This window comes from Ambystoma mexicanum, chromosome 7q, assembly GCF_040938575.1.
Source record: "Ambystoma mexicanum isolate Mex_15411 chromosome 7q, UKY_AmexF1_1, whole genome shotgun sequence".
Classification (NCBI taxonomy): Eukaryota; Metazoa; Chordata; class Amphibia; order Caudata; family Ambystomatidae; genus Ambystoma; species Ambystoma mexicanum.
This window is the reverse complement of record NC_090941.1, coordinates 880,422,287-880,442,739: the sequence shown is the minus strand read 5'-3', so window position 1 is coordinate 880,442,739 and position 20,453 is coordinate 880,422,287. Positions and strand designations below refer to the sequence as shown.

Here is a 20,453-nt window from a genome sequence, read left to right as displayed (position 1 = left end):
CCGCAAGGAGCGGATCCGGACTCTTCAAAGAGAGGTTCCCAGGTGGATTGTCGTGAGGCCTCTGCCGAAAGGGAAGACGGGAGCCGTGGGTTATGATCTCCAGCACCCACACATCTGAAGTAATGGCTCGCCACTCTACAAGATGCTGCGCCAGCCTTCCCCCAACCGTTGAACCATGGGACCTGGCCTCATGACTGAGTGGTAGCGGCTGCGGCGTTGCCTGAGGGCAACGAGGCAACTGCCCGAGCGGCCTTGGCACCTCGAGTACCCAGTTTTCCACCTCTGGCACTCTTACGGTGGATTCTGCTGCTGCTGCTGCTAGCTCCTCTCGCTTTACTGAAGGATGAGTAATAGCAAAAGGAACCTCCCCTCCATTGTTGTCCCCTAGGATGAAAAGGCGGAGGTTGTCGAACTGCAGCGCCCAATGACTTCGCTGCAGCTTTGGAGGTCTGCAACCTCTCAAGGCTCTCGTCAGCCTTGCTGCCAAAAAGATGTTCACCGTCAAAGGGCATGTTGAGGAGCCGGGACTGCACATCAGGAGCAAACCCAGACTTCCGCAACCACGCAAACCTGCGTATTACGGTGCTCGCCGCCATGGACCGGCTGACACAATCTGCCATGTCCAAACCCGACTGAACAGCCTCACACATGGCATCCTTGCCATCCTGAACCATAGCAAGGAAACCATCCCGTTCGTCCCCTTCGGGAATATGTTCAGCCGCTAATGCAACACAGTTCCACAGAGTGTGTGTGTGAAACGAGACAAGGCACATATGGAGTTGGCCACCTGAAGCACTATACCCCCTGAAGAAAACACTTTCTTCGCCCAGCCATCAAAACGTTTGTCGTTCCTATCTGGAGGGATGGTAGGATACGACGCCTGCACCACCAAACTCTCCGGAGTGGGGTGCCTGGACAAGTAGCAGGGGTCGCTACTGACTGGACGGTATTTTTTTGTGACAAAGATTTGCCCACTGCCGGGAGACTCTCCGGAGCAGTCCAAGCCGCTGCCACCCTTCTCTGCAGAGCCATATGAAACGGCAGTACCGGGTCAGTGGGGGGACCAAGATCAAGGATGTCCATGAGATCATCCTGAACGAACTCCCCTGGGGGAGCCGACCATCCCAAGTACTTGGTGACCCGAGACATAAGGTGCCGGTATGAAGAATCGGCATGAGTGCCAGGCTCCGGCCTACAAAACTCCACCTCCGGAGATGTGTCCAGTCCACTGGCAACATGCAGTGACTGCCTCAGGTCATCAAACTGGGTATGGCCCGAGAGAAGCTCATCTGGTACCGTAACCGGAACCAAGCCTTCATCAGAGCCTTCATCACCCTCTGAAATGTACTCCAGGCGGTGAGAGGAAGACACCTGGGGACCAAAGCTATGCCTGACCTTAGCCAGAGCCTTTCTAGGGGCTAACCCAGTGCCACGGGGCCCCTCCGACACCACCGCCTCGAAAGGCGTCGAGGGCGCCGAACGAGTCGGCGTCGACAGAAACGGCGTCGACGTCAGCTGCAGCGCTGCCAGCATCGACGGCGTCGACACAGGCCTCGAAGCCGGAGCTCCGAGCGTGTCTCGACAATCTAGGCGCTGACAACGTCGACGACCCCCTCGGAGGCAGAGTCTCGAGAGAAATCGTCGACGACCTCTGCGCCACAGGCATCGACGTCTTCTTCGAAGACGGCACAGGATCACGCGTTCTCGAGCGCATCGAGGACCGGGACCTGGAACGGGCATGGCGAGAACGGCTACCCTTGTCCGAGCGGGACCTTTCCCGCAAGCCGTGCTGACCACCCAAGCCCGAAGGCGTACGAGCGGTGTCTCTCGACCGGTGCCGACCGACCCCACTCGGAGGCACGGACGGACCGGTGACCTGCGATTCAAGAATCACCAACATCTGCTTCCCGAAGGAAGCCCATTCCTCTGGTGTCGCTTGCATGGTGGGATAAGCGACCCGCCGACGGGGAAGGCGACCGATGCCGGCGCTTCCTGGAATGCCTCGAAAAGGCGGAGGAGTGGCGAGACACGACTCCTGGAAAGAGACCCACTGGACTTCCGACGACGACGCAGAGAGTTGCCTCTCGAGTCATCCATCGAAAGCCCCGTAGACCTCGACTTCCGGGGCTTAGACACCCGACCTACCGACAGCTTCTTCTTGCGCTCCCGCAGGCCTTGGCCGTGAGCGACTGGCAGTCGACACAGTCGTCCGTATCGTGGGCCTCCCCGAGGCACCAGAGGCAGGCGTCATGTGAGTCCGTGACCGACATCTTGGACCCACAGTCCCCGCATTTCTTGAAGCCCGGACGCGGGGTTGAAGACAAAGTAGACATCGCCATGAACAGGTCTTCACAAAAACCGAACAGGTTCAACGAACTGAGAAGAATACAGCAAACTCCAAAGTGTCGAGGCGTACCGAGATTCACAAAGCGAACACGTTCGCGGAAAAAACGGAACTGAGGCTACGGGCGTCGTGCGTCCTACTTATCACATCGGGTGACATCGGCCGTCGGAGGAGGTCCTCGGGGACGGCGCATCAATGTCATCGATGCAGGACGCAGACGCCAAAGATTTTCCGAAGCAGCACAGCTGTGGACATTACCTGTCCACACTTCATCAGGGGCACTTTACTGCAAAGTTAAATGTAATTTAACAAAAAGAAAACACTGATGTGATAATTTGAAAATACTAAATAAAAAAAATTGAAACAATGTCTTGTAAAAATCAAACTGTTCTTTGATTACAAACAAGAAAATAAAAAAATTAAAATATATACATTTTTAAGGTCACCTTTTCAATAAAAAGTCCAAAAATCCTCTGGCAGTGTGATCTGATGTTCTTGTCAATGTGGTAACCAAAAAATCTAAGGAAGAAATAAGCCAAAAATGATTTGCTTATGGCTTACTAATTAGAAACCTCAGTGAAAGTGCCCAAAACCTAACGAACCATATGCCAAATAAAAAGTATGTTCCTTACCACTATTCTGTGGGTTCTCTGAAAAGAAAACATAATATAACCTAAATCTCCAATAGGTTATAGGAAGAACTATATCAAGAATCTCTTGTACAGTGTAAAACTGTCTTACATGGAAATCTCAGCTGTATCGAAAGCTGGTGACAGTTCATCGAAAAGTTAAAATTTTAGGAACTATGAAGATTTGTCACCTAAAAGGACAAAAAATTCCCCGTTTCAGCTTAAAGCAAATTCAAATCTGGGGTGCTAATCATGGATGGTAGAGGTGATAAATGCCCTGGGTTTTTGTGGCTTGGTTACTTTCCCAGAAGGGTTGCTTTGCTCCAATCACCTGTTTTTTTCCTTAGCAGCCGCAATAGAGAGCGCAAGACTCAAAACGGCAGCTGTTTATATACTAATGTGCAAAAGAAAATAAAAGTCCAATATGTATGCGATTTCTGAACAAAAAAAAACACAAAACAAAAAAACTACTTACCTACGGTCATTCTGCTGCTCCTGTGTTACTAGGGTGGGGATTTGTGTGTTTGGGAATTCACCCACACACATGCGCCCAGGCCGATTGCTTCAGTGATTTCAGAGACTTCTCCAAAGTTCCTGATCCATTTTCCGGAAAGAGGCGCAGCCATTGGCCCACTCGTGCAGGTCAGGTAAGTCTGACGTTCCTCAGAGTCCCAAGATTCTTTGATTAACCTTCCTTCAGTTTAAGTTGTTGGTTGTTACACTAGGCCTCTAACACCAACTGTCAATCCAGTGCTATTCACCTTCGTGTCAGGCTGCAGGCTTGTAAGTAAGTTGCCACTTGTCCTGGACCATGCTGGGTCAAGGGGAAGTCGGCTGCCCAAAGAGGTCCATTTGAAAGACCAAGGACAGATGTACCAAAGGTCTGGAGTAAATAGGATGCTTCAAAAGAGTAGATCCCTCCACGCTAAACACTTGGTGTCCCCCAGTAACATATCTAGCCATAATCCTTAATAGGTAACCCCAATCGTCTCAGTCAGAAGACTTTTTCATCGTTTAATCAAAGTAATCTTGATACCAACAACATTCTTTTCTTGCCGAAGTATATGCCAGAATGTCCTCATGTATAAGATGGATTAGGGTTGCCAGTGTATTCCAAGCACTAATTTGAGATCTCTTGGCAGAGATCTGGGATGACTAACAAAATTTCAATGATACCCACAGAAAAATCAAGGCATCACAAACATCCAAAAGAGCATGGCTATTAATACTTACAGCATCTTTTTTTACCCACAAATGCACTCCTGTCGTGCAGCCTTCTTGAGCCAAAAATGTGTTGAAATCAGAGGTTCTTCTTTTACAACAGCTCCAAAATTTCATTCTGAGAAAATATAGTTGGGTTTTTTCAGAAACATTTTTTGAAACCGTACAGAATATGAGTCATCAGCCTGTACAAAACATACATAAAACAATTTTACAAGTAAAGAGTAATGCGATTTCACAACATCCCAAATAAAATACCAAAAAGCCCACTCTACTTCGCACTAGAAGCATAGAAACGATGAAGAACAAGTGCATGCATAGCTCTTTACCTTCATTTAAATTGTATTTGTGTTTTATAACACTGGTTAAGGGTAAACGGTTCAACAAGTTCACTGTTGCGCTATGTTCTCCACCTTAAATAGTTACTAAGAATTAGCCTGCTGCGTTTACACTCCCATAGAGCCCCCCTAGACTATGCTCAAAACTGGAAATACTGGTTAAATTGATTAGAAGTAAGGTAACTCACGAACTGCATGAAAGAAATTTAACTAGTAAAGTTCTGATATTATGGTGAATGCAATAGAGTGTTGCAGCAGTTGGTATGTTAAAGGATGAAAAGTCATCAGTTCATTGCCTACTCATTACTTGGTCATTTGAGAGCTCCTAGTTTCTGTAAATCAATATATATTATGGGTCCGAAGTACCCACAAATGTGTTAGAGTTGCGCCTTTAATGGCATGTGTGCAAGTACATGGGGGTCCTATCCCTCTTTGGTGACTTGTGTGTAAGCAAGAAACTTTTACGCCTTGAGGACCACCTGTTTGGTTGAAACACGTGTCAGCTGCTCAACAATCGAATTAAATGTCTGTTGTAAACCTATTTGAGTGCATTTATGACCACAATATCAGAACTTTACTGGTGAAATGTCTTTCTGGCCGTGCGCGAATTACCTTACTTCCTAATCAATTCAACTCGTGTTTTATAACACAAATGTTTCAAATTTCCAGGCGTAGGGAAACAAATTAGGGGTGTGGTTAGGAAACCAAGGGGAACAGGGCAGTACCTTTAAAGAACCATGTAAGAGTGCTCCTATTTGACAACAGAACACAAGTGAAGGATAGGACATCTACCCCAGTGTTATTGAGATATACCTGGACCCTTGGGATGCATGATATATGATATGGCATTTATAACGCCCCTATACACAAGTGTTTCAAGGCACAACGAGGCAAGGGAGAGGGAACAAAGGAAAGATGGAGACAACGATCCTACTAGGCCAGGTGTCATTCAGATCGCGCAAGTGAAGGGGGAAGTGCGGGGGGCAAGGGGAGAGGGGACTGTGCAGTACATGGGATAATAGAATAAATAACAAGTAAAGGTACGGCCAGCTGGTGGCAATGCAAGGGTAAGTGCAGATATCAAGTGCTGGTAGTGGGACTGTAAGGATACAGTGTAACTGGCGGAGAGGGGACCTGAGCCCGAGATCAGAGGGTGGCCAAGTAACCAGTGCAGTTTCAATTTCAGCCAGGAAAGTCAGTAGGGGAGAGGAGGAGAGAAAGCAGAAGCAAAGAGTTTCAGGGGGGCAGGGAGGCTGTCCCAGAGGGAGGCCCCAGCCGAAGAAAGATCTACCACCAACTCGTTGCTTGGAGAAGTGACTGACCCTGAGGGAGTTGGAGGCGGATGAGCGAAGAGCTTGAGAAGGAAGATCTTTAGGAAGAGAGAGTTGAAAGTATTGAGGCCCCAGCCCCCAGAAGGCCTTGTGGGCAATGCAGAGGGTTTTGAACTTAATCCACGCAGCCACAGGGAGCCAGTGCAGAGATTTCAGTCCTTGAGGGGTGTGATCCCTGGGCTTGAGGCCAAGGACAAGTCTTGCAGTCATGTTCTGGGTGAGTTGCAGAGGGCAGACAGTAGAAGCAGGCAGATTTAGAAAGAGGATGTTGCAGTATTACAGCCTAGAGAGAACCGGAGCTCTGGAGATCGTGAGCTTCTGGGTGAAGGACAGGAAAGGAAGAATACCCCTGAGGAGGTGCAGCTGGTAGTGAGATGTCAGAGATGTGAGGAGAGAAGGAGAGTGTGGAGTCGAAGATGACCCCGAGGTTTTTAGCATCACAGGTGGGAGTAGGAAGAGGGCCAAGGGAGGCTGGCCACAGAGTGACAGGAAACGCGGGAGCGGGTGTGCCGATGAGGAGAATCTCAGTCTTAATTAAGGCAGAGATCATTGGCGGAACACCACTCCTGGATGGTGGACAGACAGTCAAATGAGAGAGGGAGAAGAGGTGGTTGAAGGTAGCCTGAAAATGAGCTGAGTGTCATCCGCATAGCACTGGAAGTTGGGGCAACGCACAGCAATACAGTGGGCAAGATGTGCCAGGTATTGGTTGAACAGCCAGGGAGAGAGGTTAGACTCCTGGGGAACACCACAGGTAGAGATAGAGCCAGAAGAGAGGAAGGACCAAAGTTGAACATGGGAGGGTCGATCAGAGAGGAAAGAAGTCAGCCACGCCAGTGCCTGACCGGTGATACCTACGTTATCGCGGAGACGGTTGAGCAGGGTGGCTTGGTTGACCGTGTCAAAGGCAGAAGAGAGATCAAGTAAGATGAGGACACGGATGTTCAGGAGAGCAGTTTCTGTGTTTCTGGCAGCTCTGATGCTAGACTGATGATCATGGAGGCAACCAACAGATTCAGTGTGAAGATTGATCTAGGAGATGGCTAGCTTTTCCAGGAGTTTGCCCAGGAAAGGAATGAGGGAGATTGGGTGGTAGTTAGCCGGACACGACGGGTCGGCAGAGGGTTTCTTAAGAGGAGGATGCACAAGGGAGTGCTTCAGGGGGGACAGGAAGACTCCAGTGGTGAAGGAGTGGTTGCAGAAGTTGGCCAGGGCAGGAGCAGGGAGTCAATGTGGTCCTTGATGGTTTTGGAGGAACATGGATGAACCCGTTGACAAGACTTTCATAGATCGGACTTGTCCAGAAACCTCATCTGGGGAGAACAGGGGAAAGTCATAGAAGGATGGAGAAGAGGTGGGCGATGAAGGGCCAGAGGAAGAGCAGGGAGTAGAGGGAGGAAGCGTAGAGAGGACAGGATGTCCTGGGTTTTAGAGATGAAATGAGAAGCCGGTTCCGTGCAGAGGGCCTGGGAAGGGACAGGAGAGGTAGAGACTGGTCAGGATTGGCCAGTTCCTTGCAGATTTTAAAGAGTTCAGCTGAGTTGTTAGATGCCGCAGAGACGCAGGCTTGGATGTGAACTCTCTTCTTGGTGAGGGCAGAGAGACGGTATTGCCTTTGGAGCAGGCGGCAGGCCAGTTTGTCAGAGGATGTACCAGAAGCACACCATTTCCTCTCAGCCACCCTGAAGTTGCCATTTGAGGGTGATGATGTCCGAGTCGTACCAGGAGTTGCACTTGGCTTTGGGCTTCAGGCGGCTCCTCATGACAGGGGCAAGAACATTGAGAGTATCAGATATAGCAGAGTGGATCATGGAAAGGGTTGTGTCAGGGTGCGAGTCAGCCAAAGGGGGCAGGGGGGTGAGAAAGTAGCGGCGAAAGCCTCAGGTGACGCACGCTTCATGGGTCGGATGACCGAGAAGGTGGGTGGCAGTGATGGAGTTGGCTTGGCCTGAGGGGTAGAGAGGGTGAGCTGGAAGGAAAGTGATCACTCCAGGAGAGTGGAGTGGTGAGAGGGATAGAGAGGGGAAGGCCTGAGGAGATCAGAACATCAAGAGTGTGCCCTGCAGAGTCAGTCGGGCCAGAGGGGAGGATAGAGAGTGAGAAGAGTTGCAAAGTTCACGAAAGAGTCCAGAGGGATAACAGGAAGTATCCAGGTGGATGTTGAGGTCTCCAAGAAAAAGAGTGGTCGAGACCAAGACAGAAGAGGAGATGTCGGCCAACTCAAAGAGTAAGGAGGAGATCTGGCCAGGTGGCCGATCGGGAGTAGCCACAGTAAAGTAATGGCTAAGAGAGAGAGAGAGAGAGAGAGAGAGCCTGCAGACGAGGCATTCGAAAGAGAAGTAGGCCTGCACAGGAATGACAGAGCAAGGAATTGTCACGCTCACCTTAGCTCTGCGGGGGTATCAGGAACCTCCTCTCTGAACCTTCTCTACTTGTCAGGAGGCCTGCGCCTGCGGGGGGAAGTAAGCGGAACTGTGGTGACAAACGGGATCTGAAGTAGCTGTAACCCCCTCCGCTGCCGACCTTCCCCAATACGCGTGTGCTCACCTTAGGGAATTAAAGGGTTGGCTCTCCATCCTGCTCTCACTCTGCAGCAGGGGCGCAATTGTCCAATTACACCAGTTGCTTTATTGAATGGATCTGCCCAGACCAGCGGTGGCTTGGAAACTCTGTACTTTGGAAGCATGTTGCTCAATGTCTTGATCTATGTTTTGCACTGTGTCCTAGCCAGAATTTGCTGGCTGATGTCTTGTTCTATATATATACTGGCAAGGTTAGTGCTTCTCTCCTCTTGCCGTTACCTTGCTGTGTAGCCTTTCTACTGATGTCCGTGGCTGTTAATGCTTTCCTTTTCTTGCATTGCTGCGGATTGTGCCTGGAGTCCGTGGCTGCTTCTTACTTTAGTAACATGCGCCCTGTTTGCCTTCTTCCCCAGGTGTTGTCTGGAACTGTGGGAAGCAGTATGGGGGGGGCGGGCCGCGCCTACAGAGGGGCCGCGGACCCGACGTGGGTGCTGCTGGCAGGAGGGGCCGCGCAAGCCGACATGAATGCTGCTGGTGTGGAAGCGACTGATAGCCGGGCCCTCGCGAGACAGAGCCAGCTAAGTACGGGAGCTAAGGCAGGTTGCAGAAGCGAGGGGCTGCCTAACAAGGCATGGTGCCGGGCCCGGAGGAACGCGGTCAGTAGACAAACAACGCATAGCGTGGATTGAAGCCTGGATGTGGCTTAAATAGCAAGCCACACCCAGGGAGTGAAAAGACTAGACTGCGGCCCCCAAGCATACTGTTGCCTCATAGCTCCTCCATGTTACACTGTAATTGGACCCAAGAGCGCCATGCTGTGGTCCAACTGGGTTCCCTGGTGCTAGCTGAACATTGGAAAGATCCAAATAACCCATGAGGGGCTCCAAGGATGTGTGTGTATGATTTTGCTTTAAGGTTGGTGAAAGCGGGACAGAAGGAGTTGTGACAGTACTCTTTGTATAGGCTTTGTTTGGTAGTGGAATTCTGCGAGTTGTTGCATGCATATTCCGCAATCCATAGGACATTCTTTCCAAGTGTTCTCGGATTGGTGGAGAAGACCTTGGAGGTATTGCTCAAGCGTTTCATGTGTGCGTTCCGTTTGGCCGTCGGTTTGGGGGTGCTGACTCGTTGATAGGCATACATCTCCCTGGGCCAATTCACAACACTTCTGCCAGAATTTAGAAACGAACTGACTGCCTCGGTCGGAAATTATGATAGTTGGGAAACCATGTAACCTGACTATTTGTTCCAGGAAGGTCCTTGCCAAGGTGAGTGCTGTGGGAAGTCCTTTCAATGGGATTAAGTGGGCCATCTTTGAAAACATGTCCACCACAACAAGTATAGTATTATAGCCATTACAGGGAGGAATGTCGATAACAAAATCTAAGGACAGGGTATGCCATGCTGTCGGCGGAACGGCTAACGGGCGTAAGGGGCCTGCTGGTTTCCACTTCTGGGATTTGTTTTGCGCACAAACGCTGCATGAGAGCACAAATCGAATGACGTCCCTCCGCCAGGTGGGCCACCAATAGGTTCTTTGTATTTTTGCCATGGTTTTGGCTATCGCTGGATGTCCTTCCAGTAATGTTTCCTGATAGGTGGCAATGACTTTCTCGTTGGGCTTCCGTCGGAAGATATATACGTTCTTGGAAACACATCAACCCGTGTGTGCGGTTCACTCTTGTTGATCCATGCCTGAAGTTCTTCCTCCTTCATGTGGCGCACTATATCGGTCTTCAGGTCGTCCAGTGGCGTGGGAGTGGTGAATCCCAGTACTTTTCTTTCTGGTATTATGGCGATTGGCTCGATTTGATTGTACCCTTTGCCCCCATCACCCAGCCGTGATAGCGCATCAGCTTTACCGTTGCATACTCCTGGTCGGTATGTGATGACAGTCGTATTCCGCAAAGAATAACGCCCAGCAGGGCTGGTGAGATGATTGTGACTTAGCTGACTTTAGATACTGCAAATTGCGATGGTCAGTGATGACAGTAACCGTGTGTCGGGCTCCTAGGAGGTAGTGCCTCCGTTCCCGGAAGGCTGCTTTGATTGCCAATAGTTCTTTATCGGTGATTGCATAGTTTTTTCCAGCTGGCGAGAACTTCCTTCACCAGAGCGCCGCCGGGTGTAACTGGCCGGTATCAGGGTCTTTTTGTGAAAGAACTGCACCCATAGCAGTGTTGGAGGCATCTGTTTCGACTATGTAAGGAAGATCGGGTCTTGGATGGCGTAAAATCAGAGCGGAGATAAACTTTGACTTCAGAGTCTGGAAAGCTGTTTCTGCTTCTATAGGCCAGTCAAAACGTTTATTTTTTCGTAGCAGGGTGTTGATCTGGTATGAACCAACGATAAAAATTCAGGAAGCCTAGGAAACTCTGGATCCCCTTGATGGAGGTGGGAGAGGGCCAGTTTACGATTGCATCCACTGTCCCGTTGTCCATTCTGATTCCTTGAGGGGTCAAGATATATCCTAAAAATTCCACCTCTGACACATGCAAGGAGCATTTCTCTAGTTTTGCATATAGTTGATGTTTCCTGAGTCTATCAAGAGCGGCCCGCACATGGTTGACGTGTTCCTGTTCGGTGGTTGAATACACCAAGATGTTGACGATGTAAACCACGACACAAACGTCTAGCAATTCCCTTAGTACATCGTTCCTAAAATTTTGGAAAGCACCGGGGGCGTTGCATAGCCCAAAAGGCATTACCTAGTACTCGTAAAGGCCGTATTTTGTCCAGAATGCTGTATTCCATTAATCCCCACACCAGGTGATATGCCCCTCGTAGGTCCAACTTGGTGTAAATTTGCGCACCCTTCACCTGGTCCAACAACTCTGGTATGAGTGGCAGGGGGTACCGGTTCTTGATCGTCACCTGGTTTAATAACCGATAATCGATGCAGGCTTGGAGATCTCCTTTTTTCAGGACGAAGAAAAGAGGCGAGGCTGCCGGGGACTGTTTGCCAAATACTGCTCCAAGTATGCCTTCAGGTGGGTGTTCTCCTGCTCGGTCAGCGCGTAAATCCGACTGCATGGAACCTGGGCATCAGGAACAAGGTCAATTTGGCAATCATATGCCCGATGTGGTGGCAGGGTGTTAGCCTGCTCTTTCCGGAAGATGTCCTGGTAATCGGCATACGCAAAGGGCAAAACGCCTAGGAGACCGAGTACTACTTTCTTTCTTGGGGTGCCTTGTCTTTGCTCCTCTTGTGCCACCATATCTTGATAACAGGAACTAAAACACTCCTTGGAGAAGGTTAACACCCTCGCTCGCCAATCGATTTGCGGGTTATGGGCCTCCAACCAGGGAATCCCCAGGATCATACGAAACTGAGGGGCGCCTATCAAATCGAAGGCAATGTCTTCTCGGTGGCCATCCTGGCAAAGGAGTGTTACGACTTCTGTGCAGTGGGTTACTGGTCCAGAGGACAACTGAGTACCATCTACTGCCGTTACGTTCTCCGATACAGCCTTTGGATGAGTGAGAAGACCAATTTGGCCCGCAAGATCCTGATCTATGTAATTGCCTGCGGCCCCGCTGTCTATGTATGCCTCGAGGGCATGCATATGAGAGGGCTGCTGCTGACTAATCAAGATTACTGGGATGACGAGATGGGAGGTCTGTGGATCCTTCCCCTTGCTCGACAAACGGACCGCTACGTTTGCCGGGCGTTGGAGTTTTCCAAGTTGGACTTAGCTTCCCCAGCTTCCAGTGCTCCTAGCGTCCTCCTAGGTGGTTTCACCGGGCAATCCCGCAGGAAGTGTCCAGCCTTGCCACAATACAGACACAGTTGTTCCTGATGCCTTTTCTCTCGTTCCGCCTTTGTTAAGGGGCCCCAAACTCCACCAATCTGTATGGGTTCTGGGTGGTTCTCTGGTTGACGAGGTTGTGGTTCTCGAGGACGTACAAACATGGTTCTTCCTTCTGACCGGGCTCGGTCAGTCTTCCGGTCTTGCAGTCTGTGATCAAGGCGCACCACGAGATCAGTGAATTCTGCACAATCGTCGGGAGGATTCACGACTTGGGCTAGAATTAATTCTCCCCGTAGTCCCCGATGAAAGAGTGTGGTCCTCTTTTCCTCCGGCCAGTTAGCCTCTGCTACTAGTCTATTAAACGTGGCTATATAAGTTAACAGGTCTTGGTTTCCCTGACGTAGTGACAGGAGTTCGTTGTCCAGAGTTTGGCCCCTAGTGTGTCGGGCAAACAACTTTTCCAATTCTCGTTGGAACCAGCGGAATTCCGTAACAATGGGTCATCCCGATTCACCAGGGGGATGGAGCAATCACTGCGCTTCCTCCTAAATAAGACAAAACGAAGGAAACTCGTGATTGTTCATTAGGAAACGTCCCTGGCCGGCATAAGAAATGCAGACGGCACAGATTCATAAAGACCGCAAATTTGTTTGGGTCTCCGGAAAAGCGTTTGGGGGGCTAACGGTACCGCCCCTGGAAGGACCACCTGCCCCGGAGCCGTCGAGAGGATGACAGAAGGCTGGGTGCCTGGCAACAATGCTTGTCCAGCTTGGTGCTGCAGCATTTGTCATGCTATTTCTTCTGTTCGGTATCCGTTTACAACTAGCTCTCTCCACAAGGCGTTTGTCTCTTGTCGGGCAGCATGGACCTCGGCCCGTAATTCCCCTAATAGTTGTGCTAATTGGTCAGTGTCGGAGGTCTCCATGATACCCGGGCAGAGGTTTCAAAGTTGCCTTTGCGTTCTGTCACGCTCACCTTAGCTCTGCGGGGGTATCAGGAACCTTCTCTACTTGCCAGGAGGACTGCGCCTGCAGGTTGGGGGGGTGCGAGTAAGTGGCACTGTGGTGAAAAACCGGGATCTGAAGTAGCTGTAACCCCCCCCCCCTCCTCTGCAAAACTTCTGCAATATGCGTGTGCTCACCTTAGGGAATTAAAGGGTTGGCTCTCCATCCTGCTCTCATACTCTGTAGCAGGGGCGCAATTGTCCAATTCCACCAGTTGCTTCACTGAATGGATCTGTCCAGACCTGCTGTGGCTTGCTGCACTATGGAAGCGTGTTGCTCAATGTCTTGCTCTATGTCTTGTTCTATATATACTGACAAGGTTAGTGCTTCTCTCCTCTTGCCGTTACCTTGCTGTGTAGCCTTTCTACTGATGTCCGTGGCTGTTAATGCTTTCCTTTTCTTGCATTGCTGCTGATTGTGCCTGTAGTCCGTGGCTGCTTCTTACTTTGCATTCTTCCCCAGGTGTTGTACAGAGCTGTGGGAAGCAGTATGGTGGGCCGCGCCTACAGAGGGGCTGCGGACCCGACGTGGGTGCTGCTGGCCGGAGGGGCCGCGGACCGGACGTGAATGCTGCTGCCGACGTGAATGCTGCTGGGGTGGAAGCGACCGATAGCCAGGCCCTCGCGAGACAGATCCAGGTAAGTAAGGGAGCTAAGGCAGGTTGCAGAAGCGAGGGGCTGCCTAACAGGGGATGGTGCCGGGCCCGGAGGAACACTGTGAGCGTGCCACTGTCAGTAGACAGAAACAACGCAAAGCGTGGATTGAAGCCTGGGTGTGCCTTAAATAGCCAGCCACACCCAGGGAGTGAAGAGACTAGACTGCGGCCCCCAAGCATACCGTTGCCTCATATCTCCTCCATGTTACACTGTAATTGGATCCAAGAGCGCCATGCTCTGGTCCAACTGGGTTCCCTGGTGCTAGCTGAACATTGGAGATCCAAAAAACCCATGAGGGGCTCTAAGGACGCGTGTGTATGGTTTTGCTTTAAGGTTGGTGAAAGCTGGGACAGAAGGAGTTGTGACAGGAATCCACTCAGGGAAGATCAGGGCTACACCCCTCCAGAACGGTTGGACCTGTGGGCGGAGAGGATCTTGTAGCCGTCGGGGAGGAGAGTGTCAAAGCTTGTGACAGAGCTGGCCGTGAACCATGTCTCGGTGAGACAGAGGACATCGAGGTCAAGTTCTTCAAAGAGGCGGCAGATGTCAGAGGAGAGTTTGACAGCTGAGCGAGAGTTAAGAGTGGCAATATGGAGATGGTTGCCGTCCTTGAAAGACCTCCGGGGAGGGGTACTAAGAGGTACGCCCTGCAGAGGTGAAGAAGAAGCCTGTGGGGTTTGGGGGGGCAGAAAAAGGAAAGAGGAGGAGAGGGCAAGGTAGCCAAGGAGGAGGCAGCAGGGGGAGGCGAGGAGACAGCAAGAGAGGAAAGAAAATTGTTGAGGAACGGGAAGCGTCTATCGAAGAGGAGAAGGTTAGTCTGAGGGCCTTGGACCAAGACGGTGCCATTCAAGTAGACATTAAATGACGACCTCAGAGGAGTGGAAGGAGGCCAGCAGGGCCTCCCACCGAGTGCCACCATTAATGGGAGAGGAAGAGATGGGAGAGAGCACAGAGACCATATGTAGGGTCCATAGGTCTGGCGAGGGAACGACAAAGAGGATGTCGGTGAAAGTTTGCCTGGAGGAGGCACTGGTATAGGTGTCAGTGATATGGAGGCCTGGGATGGAGACCAGATGTCCTTTTTAAACTTCTTCCTAAAAGATTTAGTGAGGAGAGCAGGATAGTCGATAGAGAAGCAGTTACAGAAGATAGAGACAGAGCACCATATAGTAGGTAGGGAGAGGAGAGAAGAGGAAGGGAGAGGGAGTGGGAGAACACTAGGTAAGGACACCAGCCAGGGTGCAAGGAGACGGGACAGAGAGAGGCTAGACGAGTTGGCAATTAGACAAGATGACAGACACTCCGATTTTAAAGACTATCGTAATGCAATTTTAAAAACAGCAGAAAAATGCACCTAAATTTGAAAGTCCTGAATAGAGGGGAAAAAGGCCTAGGTTTACCAGTGCAATTTTAAATACAGATACTTTCACAATGCATTTACATGATTGCCAGTAGATGAGGTTTTCTCTTCTGCCAAGCAATAGTAATCTGCACGTAAAGTACTTTCTGGGTACATACATCAATTCAAGAAACAAAAAAACAAAAAAAACACAAAAGACGTTTAAAAAATGGTTACCCTACTTTCTCAGCGAACACCCAAGACTAACGTTAGACCTTCTGAAATACAAAATGGCGGCAGAACCTCATGCGAACACAGGCCAGACCTTTACCAATCCAGCTGACCCTCAATATAGGGTCCAATAACAACCAAGCAAAGCTCTCGATCCAGTGGAGGAGTGATCCCACTATATAATACAGCACACTTTGTCTGGAAGTGTGGGGTGTTTGAGTAGGAATTGATGACAGGAGTTTGTTGGAGTGATAGGGAGAAGCAGGAACATTCCTCAAGTGTATCCAGTAATTTAAGCAAAATAGTATGTACAGAAGTTATATTTGTAGTTGTGGAGTACAAAACAAACAAAAATCTGTGGCTAGTGCTGGTGAAATGAGGGTACAAAATAGTGCGAGACGTTAAGTGAATGTGCAAGAGGAGTAAGAGTTAGGTGCTAGTGTGTTTGGGAACCAGATCATGGTTTGCATTTCGAGGGCCTTGCCTTCTTAGTTTATACAGTAGACCAATTACAGACGATAACAAAAGAGGTGGAGAATGTGTTGTTAGATTGTAAAGGAAGAAGTATTTTTGAAAGATGTGTAGAAATGTCCAAAATGCATCAAGTGTGTCACCTTTAGAATGAGAGATCTTGAATACTTACCAACGCAAAGGGAAAATATTTGAACAATGTTATTTAAAGGGGATGCCCAGTGCACGACAAATCAAATCAACAGTATCTCCCCCCCTCAAATTACAAAAAAATTCTATAAAAAAATACCAACCCTTCATGAAAAATTGGCACCCCAGAATGGAATTTACACATTTCTCCACTGCTTTGCAGCCCGTCATAGGTCTAAGAGAAAAAGAGTTTACAAATAAATGATACATTACAAGTAACTTGCAGTAGCTATTTATAGAGTACATTGGCGCAGTAAGATTAACATTTATTTAGGGAACAACCACAAAACTTGCATGTTGGCAGGAACAGAGCCATCTGTAGAGAGTCCTTGGCAGGTTTTAACTGTGACACACACACCTCCCTCCTCATAATTTCTACAGTGGCACAGCTTTAAAACATAAAACAGGTCTAATCTAAAAGCTTGCAATATATACAATAATAAATGGTTATAAGGCACTTAATACCCAGAGTTTTCCAAGCGCGGAGCCATGGATGCAACCTGTGTTGCTCCACGTTGTTTTGCTTCGAAGATGAGCGTGTTGCCCTTGAGCTATCCTCCCGAATGCAACACATTAAAACTGATGTGTTGCTTGCCTATTTTCTAATCATATCAAAACACAGGATAGACATGGTTATCCCTACTGCTGGTAGAAGGAGCGCAAGCATACTTCCTGGAACACAGTCGTTACTATAGTCTGGTCTCTTCCATACCATGCTGGTTTCATGTGACCCTTGACCTTTGTGGTAGCCCTTCTCTGTGACATTGGCAATATTTTCTAGTTGTGACACCAGAACGCAGAGTTTCTTTCAGCGAAGGAGTGGCTATAGCCACCTGCTGCATTTGCCCAATTATATTCATTGGAGCACCCTTTTCAGGTGTAAACATTTGCCTTGAATATACTCAAGTGACTACATGTAGCAAGGAAGCTCTATCCAAGCAAAGGAGGCCTCCAGAGGGAGGGGTTTTAAGAATTTATAACAGGTTAAAATTGTGTATTTTACATTACACACTGTGAAAGATTGCATAAATAGCCATACAGCTTACAATCTGTTTTGTTGAGTAAAGCATGAAAAAACATACCCAGGGTCCCAGTGTCAATACAGGCCAGTGTCCGCAATAACCACAAAGATTGACATTTCTCTCCCTAAATCCACCTCCAGCAAGGCTCACAGGAAGACATTGAAGGAATGTTAAATTAGGCTCCACCACCCCATGGTTTCCTAAGGGTCGCAATTCCTTGATGCCATAGGTAGGGAATCTTAAAACAGCACCCCATTATGAGTGACTACAAGGTCTTTCTCCCTGCAGCCAATCATTCTGGAATGCATAGCTACTGAAATGGAGTGCAAACAATGACAGAATGAGTGATAGTTGGGGCATAATGGGCAGGGCTGTGGCACAACACTCACTGAGCATCAGCCGCCATTTTTCCACACCCTCCAATCACATGTCTTAATAGTATTGTGATAAACGTCTTGCAAGCATTAAGGGGAAGATCAGACCAATGCACCATGGTACAGTGCCTCTGGAAATGTTATCCTCACAAATTCGCATCTCTTTATCTGCACTAACTTCACTAAGTTGTGCCCATCACACAATACCTTATTATTGTATTGTCCATTCATGATTTTCTTACGATAGCCTCATGGAAGGGATGAGACCATATTTTACTGGGCTTCAACCTTCTGAGCATTTTGAAAAGATATATCTGTAGTGGAGTGCAGTGAGAATTTACGAGCCACTACTGCCTCCTAAATAGCAGACTTCCAAAACCTCCCACGACTAAAGCACTCATTGCTACAGTTGATTATAATATTAAATCTTACTGCTGCATGTTTCCAAGTGCCACACAGCACTGGAGGGCTCAATGTCACTACCTCAAATAGCTACCCATCTCCCTCATTTGGATTAAACTACGTTATAAGAATGGAAGCCCTCTTTTCTGAAAATTTCAAATAGGAACCTAACATCTCGGGAGCAGACTAATACAATGAAGGTACTTGATCAGGAGGTCTATATTAACACAAAGCAGTGCACTGCCACACCTCCCTTTTGTAAGGTACTCACAATGTTCCGACCAACCATCTGCTGGGGCAGTTTACGAATGTTAAAGTGTTCATGGGAAGACAGTACAGTGCAATCTATCCTTTCTCACTATTCTTGCTTACTATGCAATCCTGAAACATTCTCTAAATTTTCAAGATGCAACCAGTTGTCTACGCATCCACCATATGATTGTTGTGATGTCCTGGTGCCCCGCATGCCACTATGGTAAGGAGCTTGCAGACCACTTACAATGGTATGCTCCAATCGCCTATCCTGACCAGCTCTCATCATATATATATATATGTACACACATCTCCAACTATTTAAGTGCATCTTTATTAAGACTGAGGATTTCTCGAACTTTCCACAAAAACTTATCACTCCTGCAGGCCTTCTTCCCATTCACGATTGGCCCCAGTACAATGGGATGCCAACAGTACTGGTCTCCCCTTTGCTTGGTGTTCCTGTCTAACTTGGTCAGGTGGTGTGAAACAGAGGACTTGTTATCACTCCCGGAACATAAGTCATTCAGAATTGTTCTTGATGCTACTTGCCAGACATAAAAAGCAACATGCCCAATTCCCACTTAAAGGCATCATACCGGTTCTTGCTCTCCAAGTTTCAATTATAACTAGCCAATTTTAAGTGGTGAATGCAAGGCCTGTTCTACACGATACCTTGTCTAAAACCACTGACTGTAAAATCTCAAATGGTTTATGATACGTTCATATCTCAAAGTTTTGAGCACACACAAAGGATCCAAACTTTTCAACAGTCAAGTCAGTCCCAACATTACATTCTCAATTACACATGCTGCGGCATGTCTGGCTTTGGTACAGGCAGTTGAAACAAGGAGGAATATCAGATCTTGTTTGGTCAGTTGGATATCACAAACCATAACTAACAGCCTATGTGCCCTCTGAATTCCTGTTCTGAGCCTCGTAATTGGCTAGGAGGCCGCCACCTCTGCCCCAACGACGTACTGATCACTAATCAAGCATCTGCACTGCCAAACTCACCTTCCTAGTAAACATTCCGTGAATGGCTCCGCTCCGGTGACACCTCAACCTTTTGCCAATATTCATCCTTCCTTTGTGTCTCTCCAAGTCAACCCTCAACCTCAAAAGCAGAATGGTGTGCCAGAAAACAACGAGGGAACCTTGCATTCAAGGCTACAGCATACTGCAGTCAAACCAATTTCGACTCCCTCGTTCTTACCCACGCCCGGGCAATCAATCAACAAATTGTGAATAATCATCCTTCCCTTGGGGTCCCTCCTGTGTGGCGTTGGTGGAACACTCTGTATTCGGTGAATAGGGTGATGTGGCAGGTCGGGAGAAGGATTCAGACACTTGGAAGACATGATTAAGGATTTTAATGAAATAAGTAGAAGGCCCAACTTTCCCTAGAACTAAAGGGAATACCCCACATATCTAAAAAAAAAGAACTGAAGGTATTTGTCCATTGTCAAAGTCAAGAGAAAACAATGTCCTCCGTACAAACTACCCTATCTGGCCCCATCTCTGATGTTAACCAGGAAAATGATTTATCTTCGCCTGGTCACCCCTCCTGGCAATTCAACAGTCTTGAATTATGCCACCACTCGGTGGAACAGATACTCTGCAATCAACTCTTGTAGCCCCTCCAGAGGACTTTTCTTTCTCCTGCTTTCTGTGTTCCCTTTTCCAAATGTTGTTTAAAATAACCTTTCTTACAACTCTGATAGTTATTTGTAACCTCTTTCCAGGCCTTCTTGTCGGGAGCACTCGATAGGTGTTGTCCTCTGCCCCCTTCTTTGCTTTTGTATTTATCCGTATTTATTGATATTTATGTTTTGCTCAGTACAAAATTATTTGTACATAGTATTTTTCTACATATGTTGAAATTAAAATTGCTTGGACATATACAATACGATACTCTAAGAGCTCGGTTCTTGGCCATAAAGACAGAATCCATTTTCACCTTGAAAACAAATAGTCTGCTGCGGCTGCTAACCTGTGCAACATCTCTGTAGCCATTTAAACACAATTTAGCAGGAACAGACATTTGTTAAGACTTTCCATTGTGTTACTTTGTACAGCAATTGCCTTTACGAGATGATCAATAACCCAAAGAGCAAAGACAGACACCAACATTTCCACTTCCTTCAGTTTTTATACGGAAAGGAAACTTGAGTTCCGTCTGCATTTATGTGTCAAAAAAAAGAAAAAAGGGAGCCTTGGGCATGTTCGCCCTTAATGCTTCAGTGTCTATTACACAGCATTACATTTTATATCGGCCTGTGTTGAAACGTACAAACCTTTCTCCAAAGTGTATCTCTTTGTATTGTATTTATTTATACAGCGCACAAACAGCCCTGGGGCATCGGGGGGCTGTTA

At 48.2% G+C, this 20,453-nt stretch overlaps 1 protein-coding gene across 2 annotated transcripts in view; it reads right to left on the bottom strand.

Annotated features, from left to right (window-relative positions):
- CHORDC1 (cysteine and histidine rich domain containing 1) overlaps positions 1 to 20,453 on the bottom strand; it is a 232,117-nt gene that overhangs the window by 97,958 nt on the left and 113,706 nt on the right. For both annotated transcript variants that reach the window (XM_069639393.1, XM_069639394.1), the window contains 2 exons: positions 16,132 to 16,202; positions 4,207 to 4,312 (listed from right to left, as the gene is read on the bottom strand). In XM_069639393.1, the coding sequence (XP_069495494.1) occupies positions 4,207 to 4,312; positions 16,132 to 16,202 (177 nt within the window). The remainder of the gene's footprint in view (positions 1 to 4,206; positions 4,313 to 16,131; positions 16,203 to 20,453) is intronic.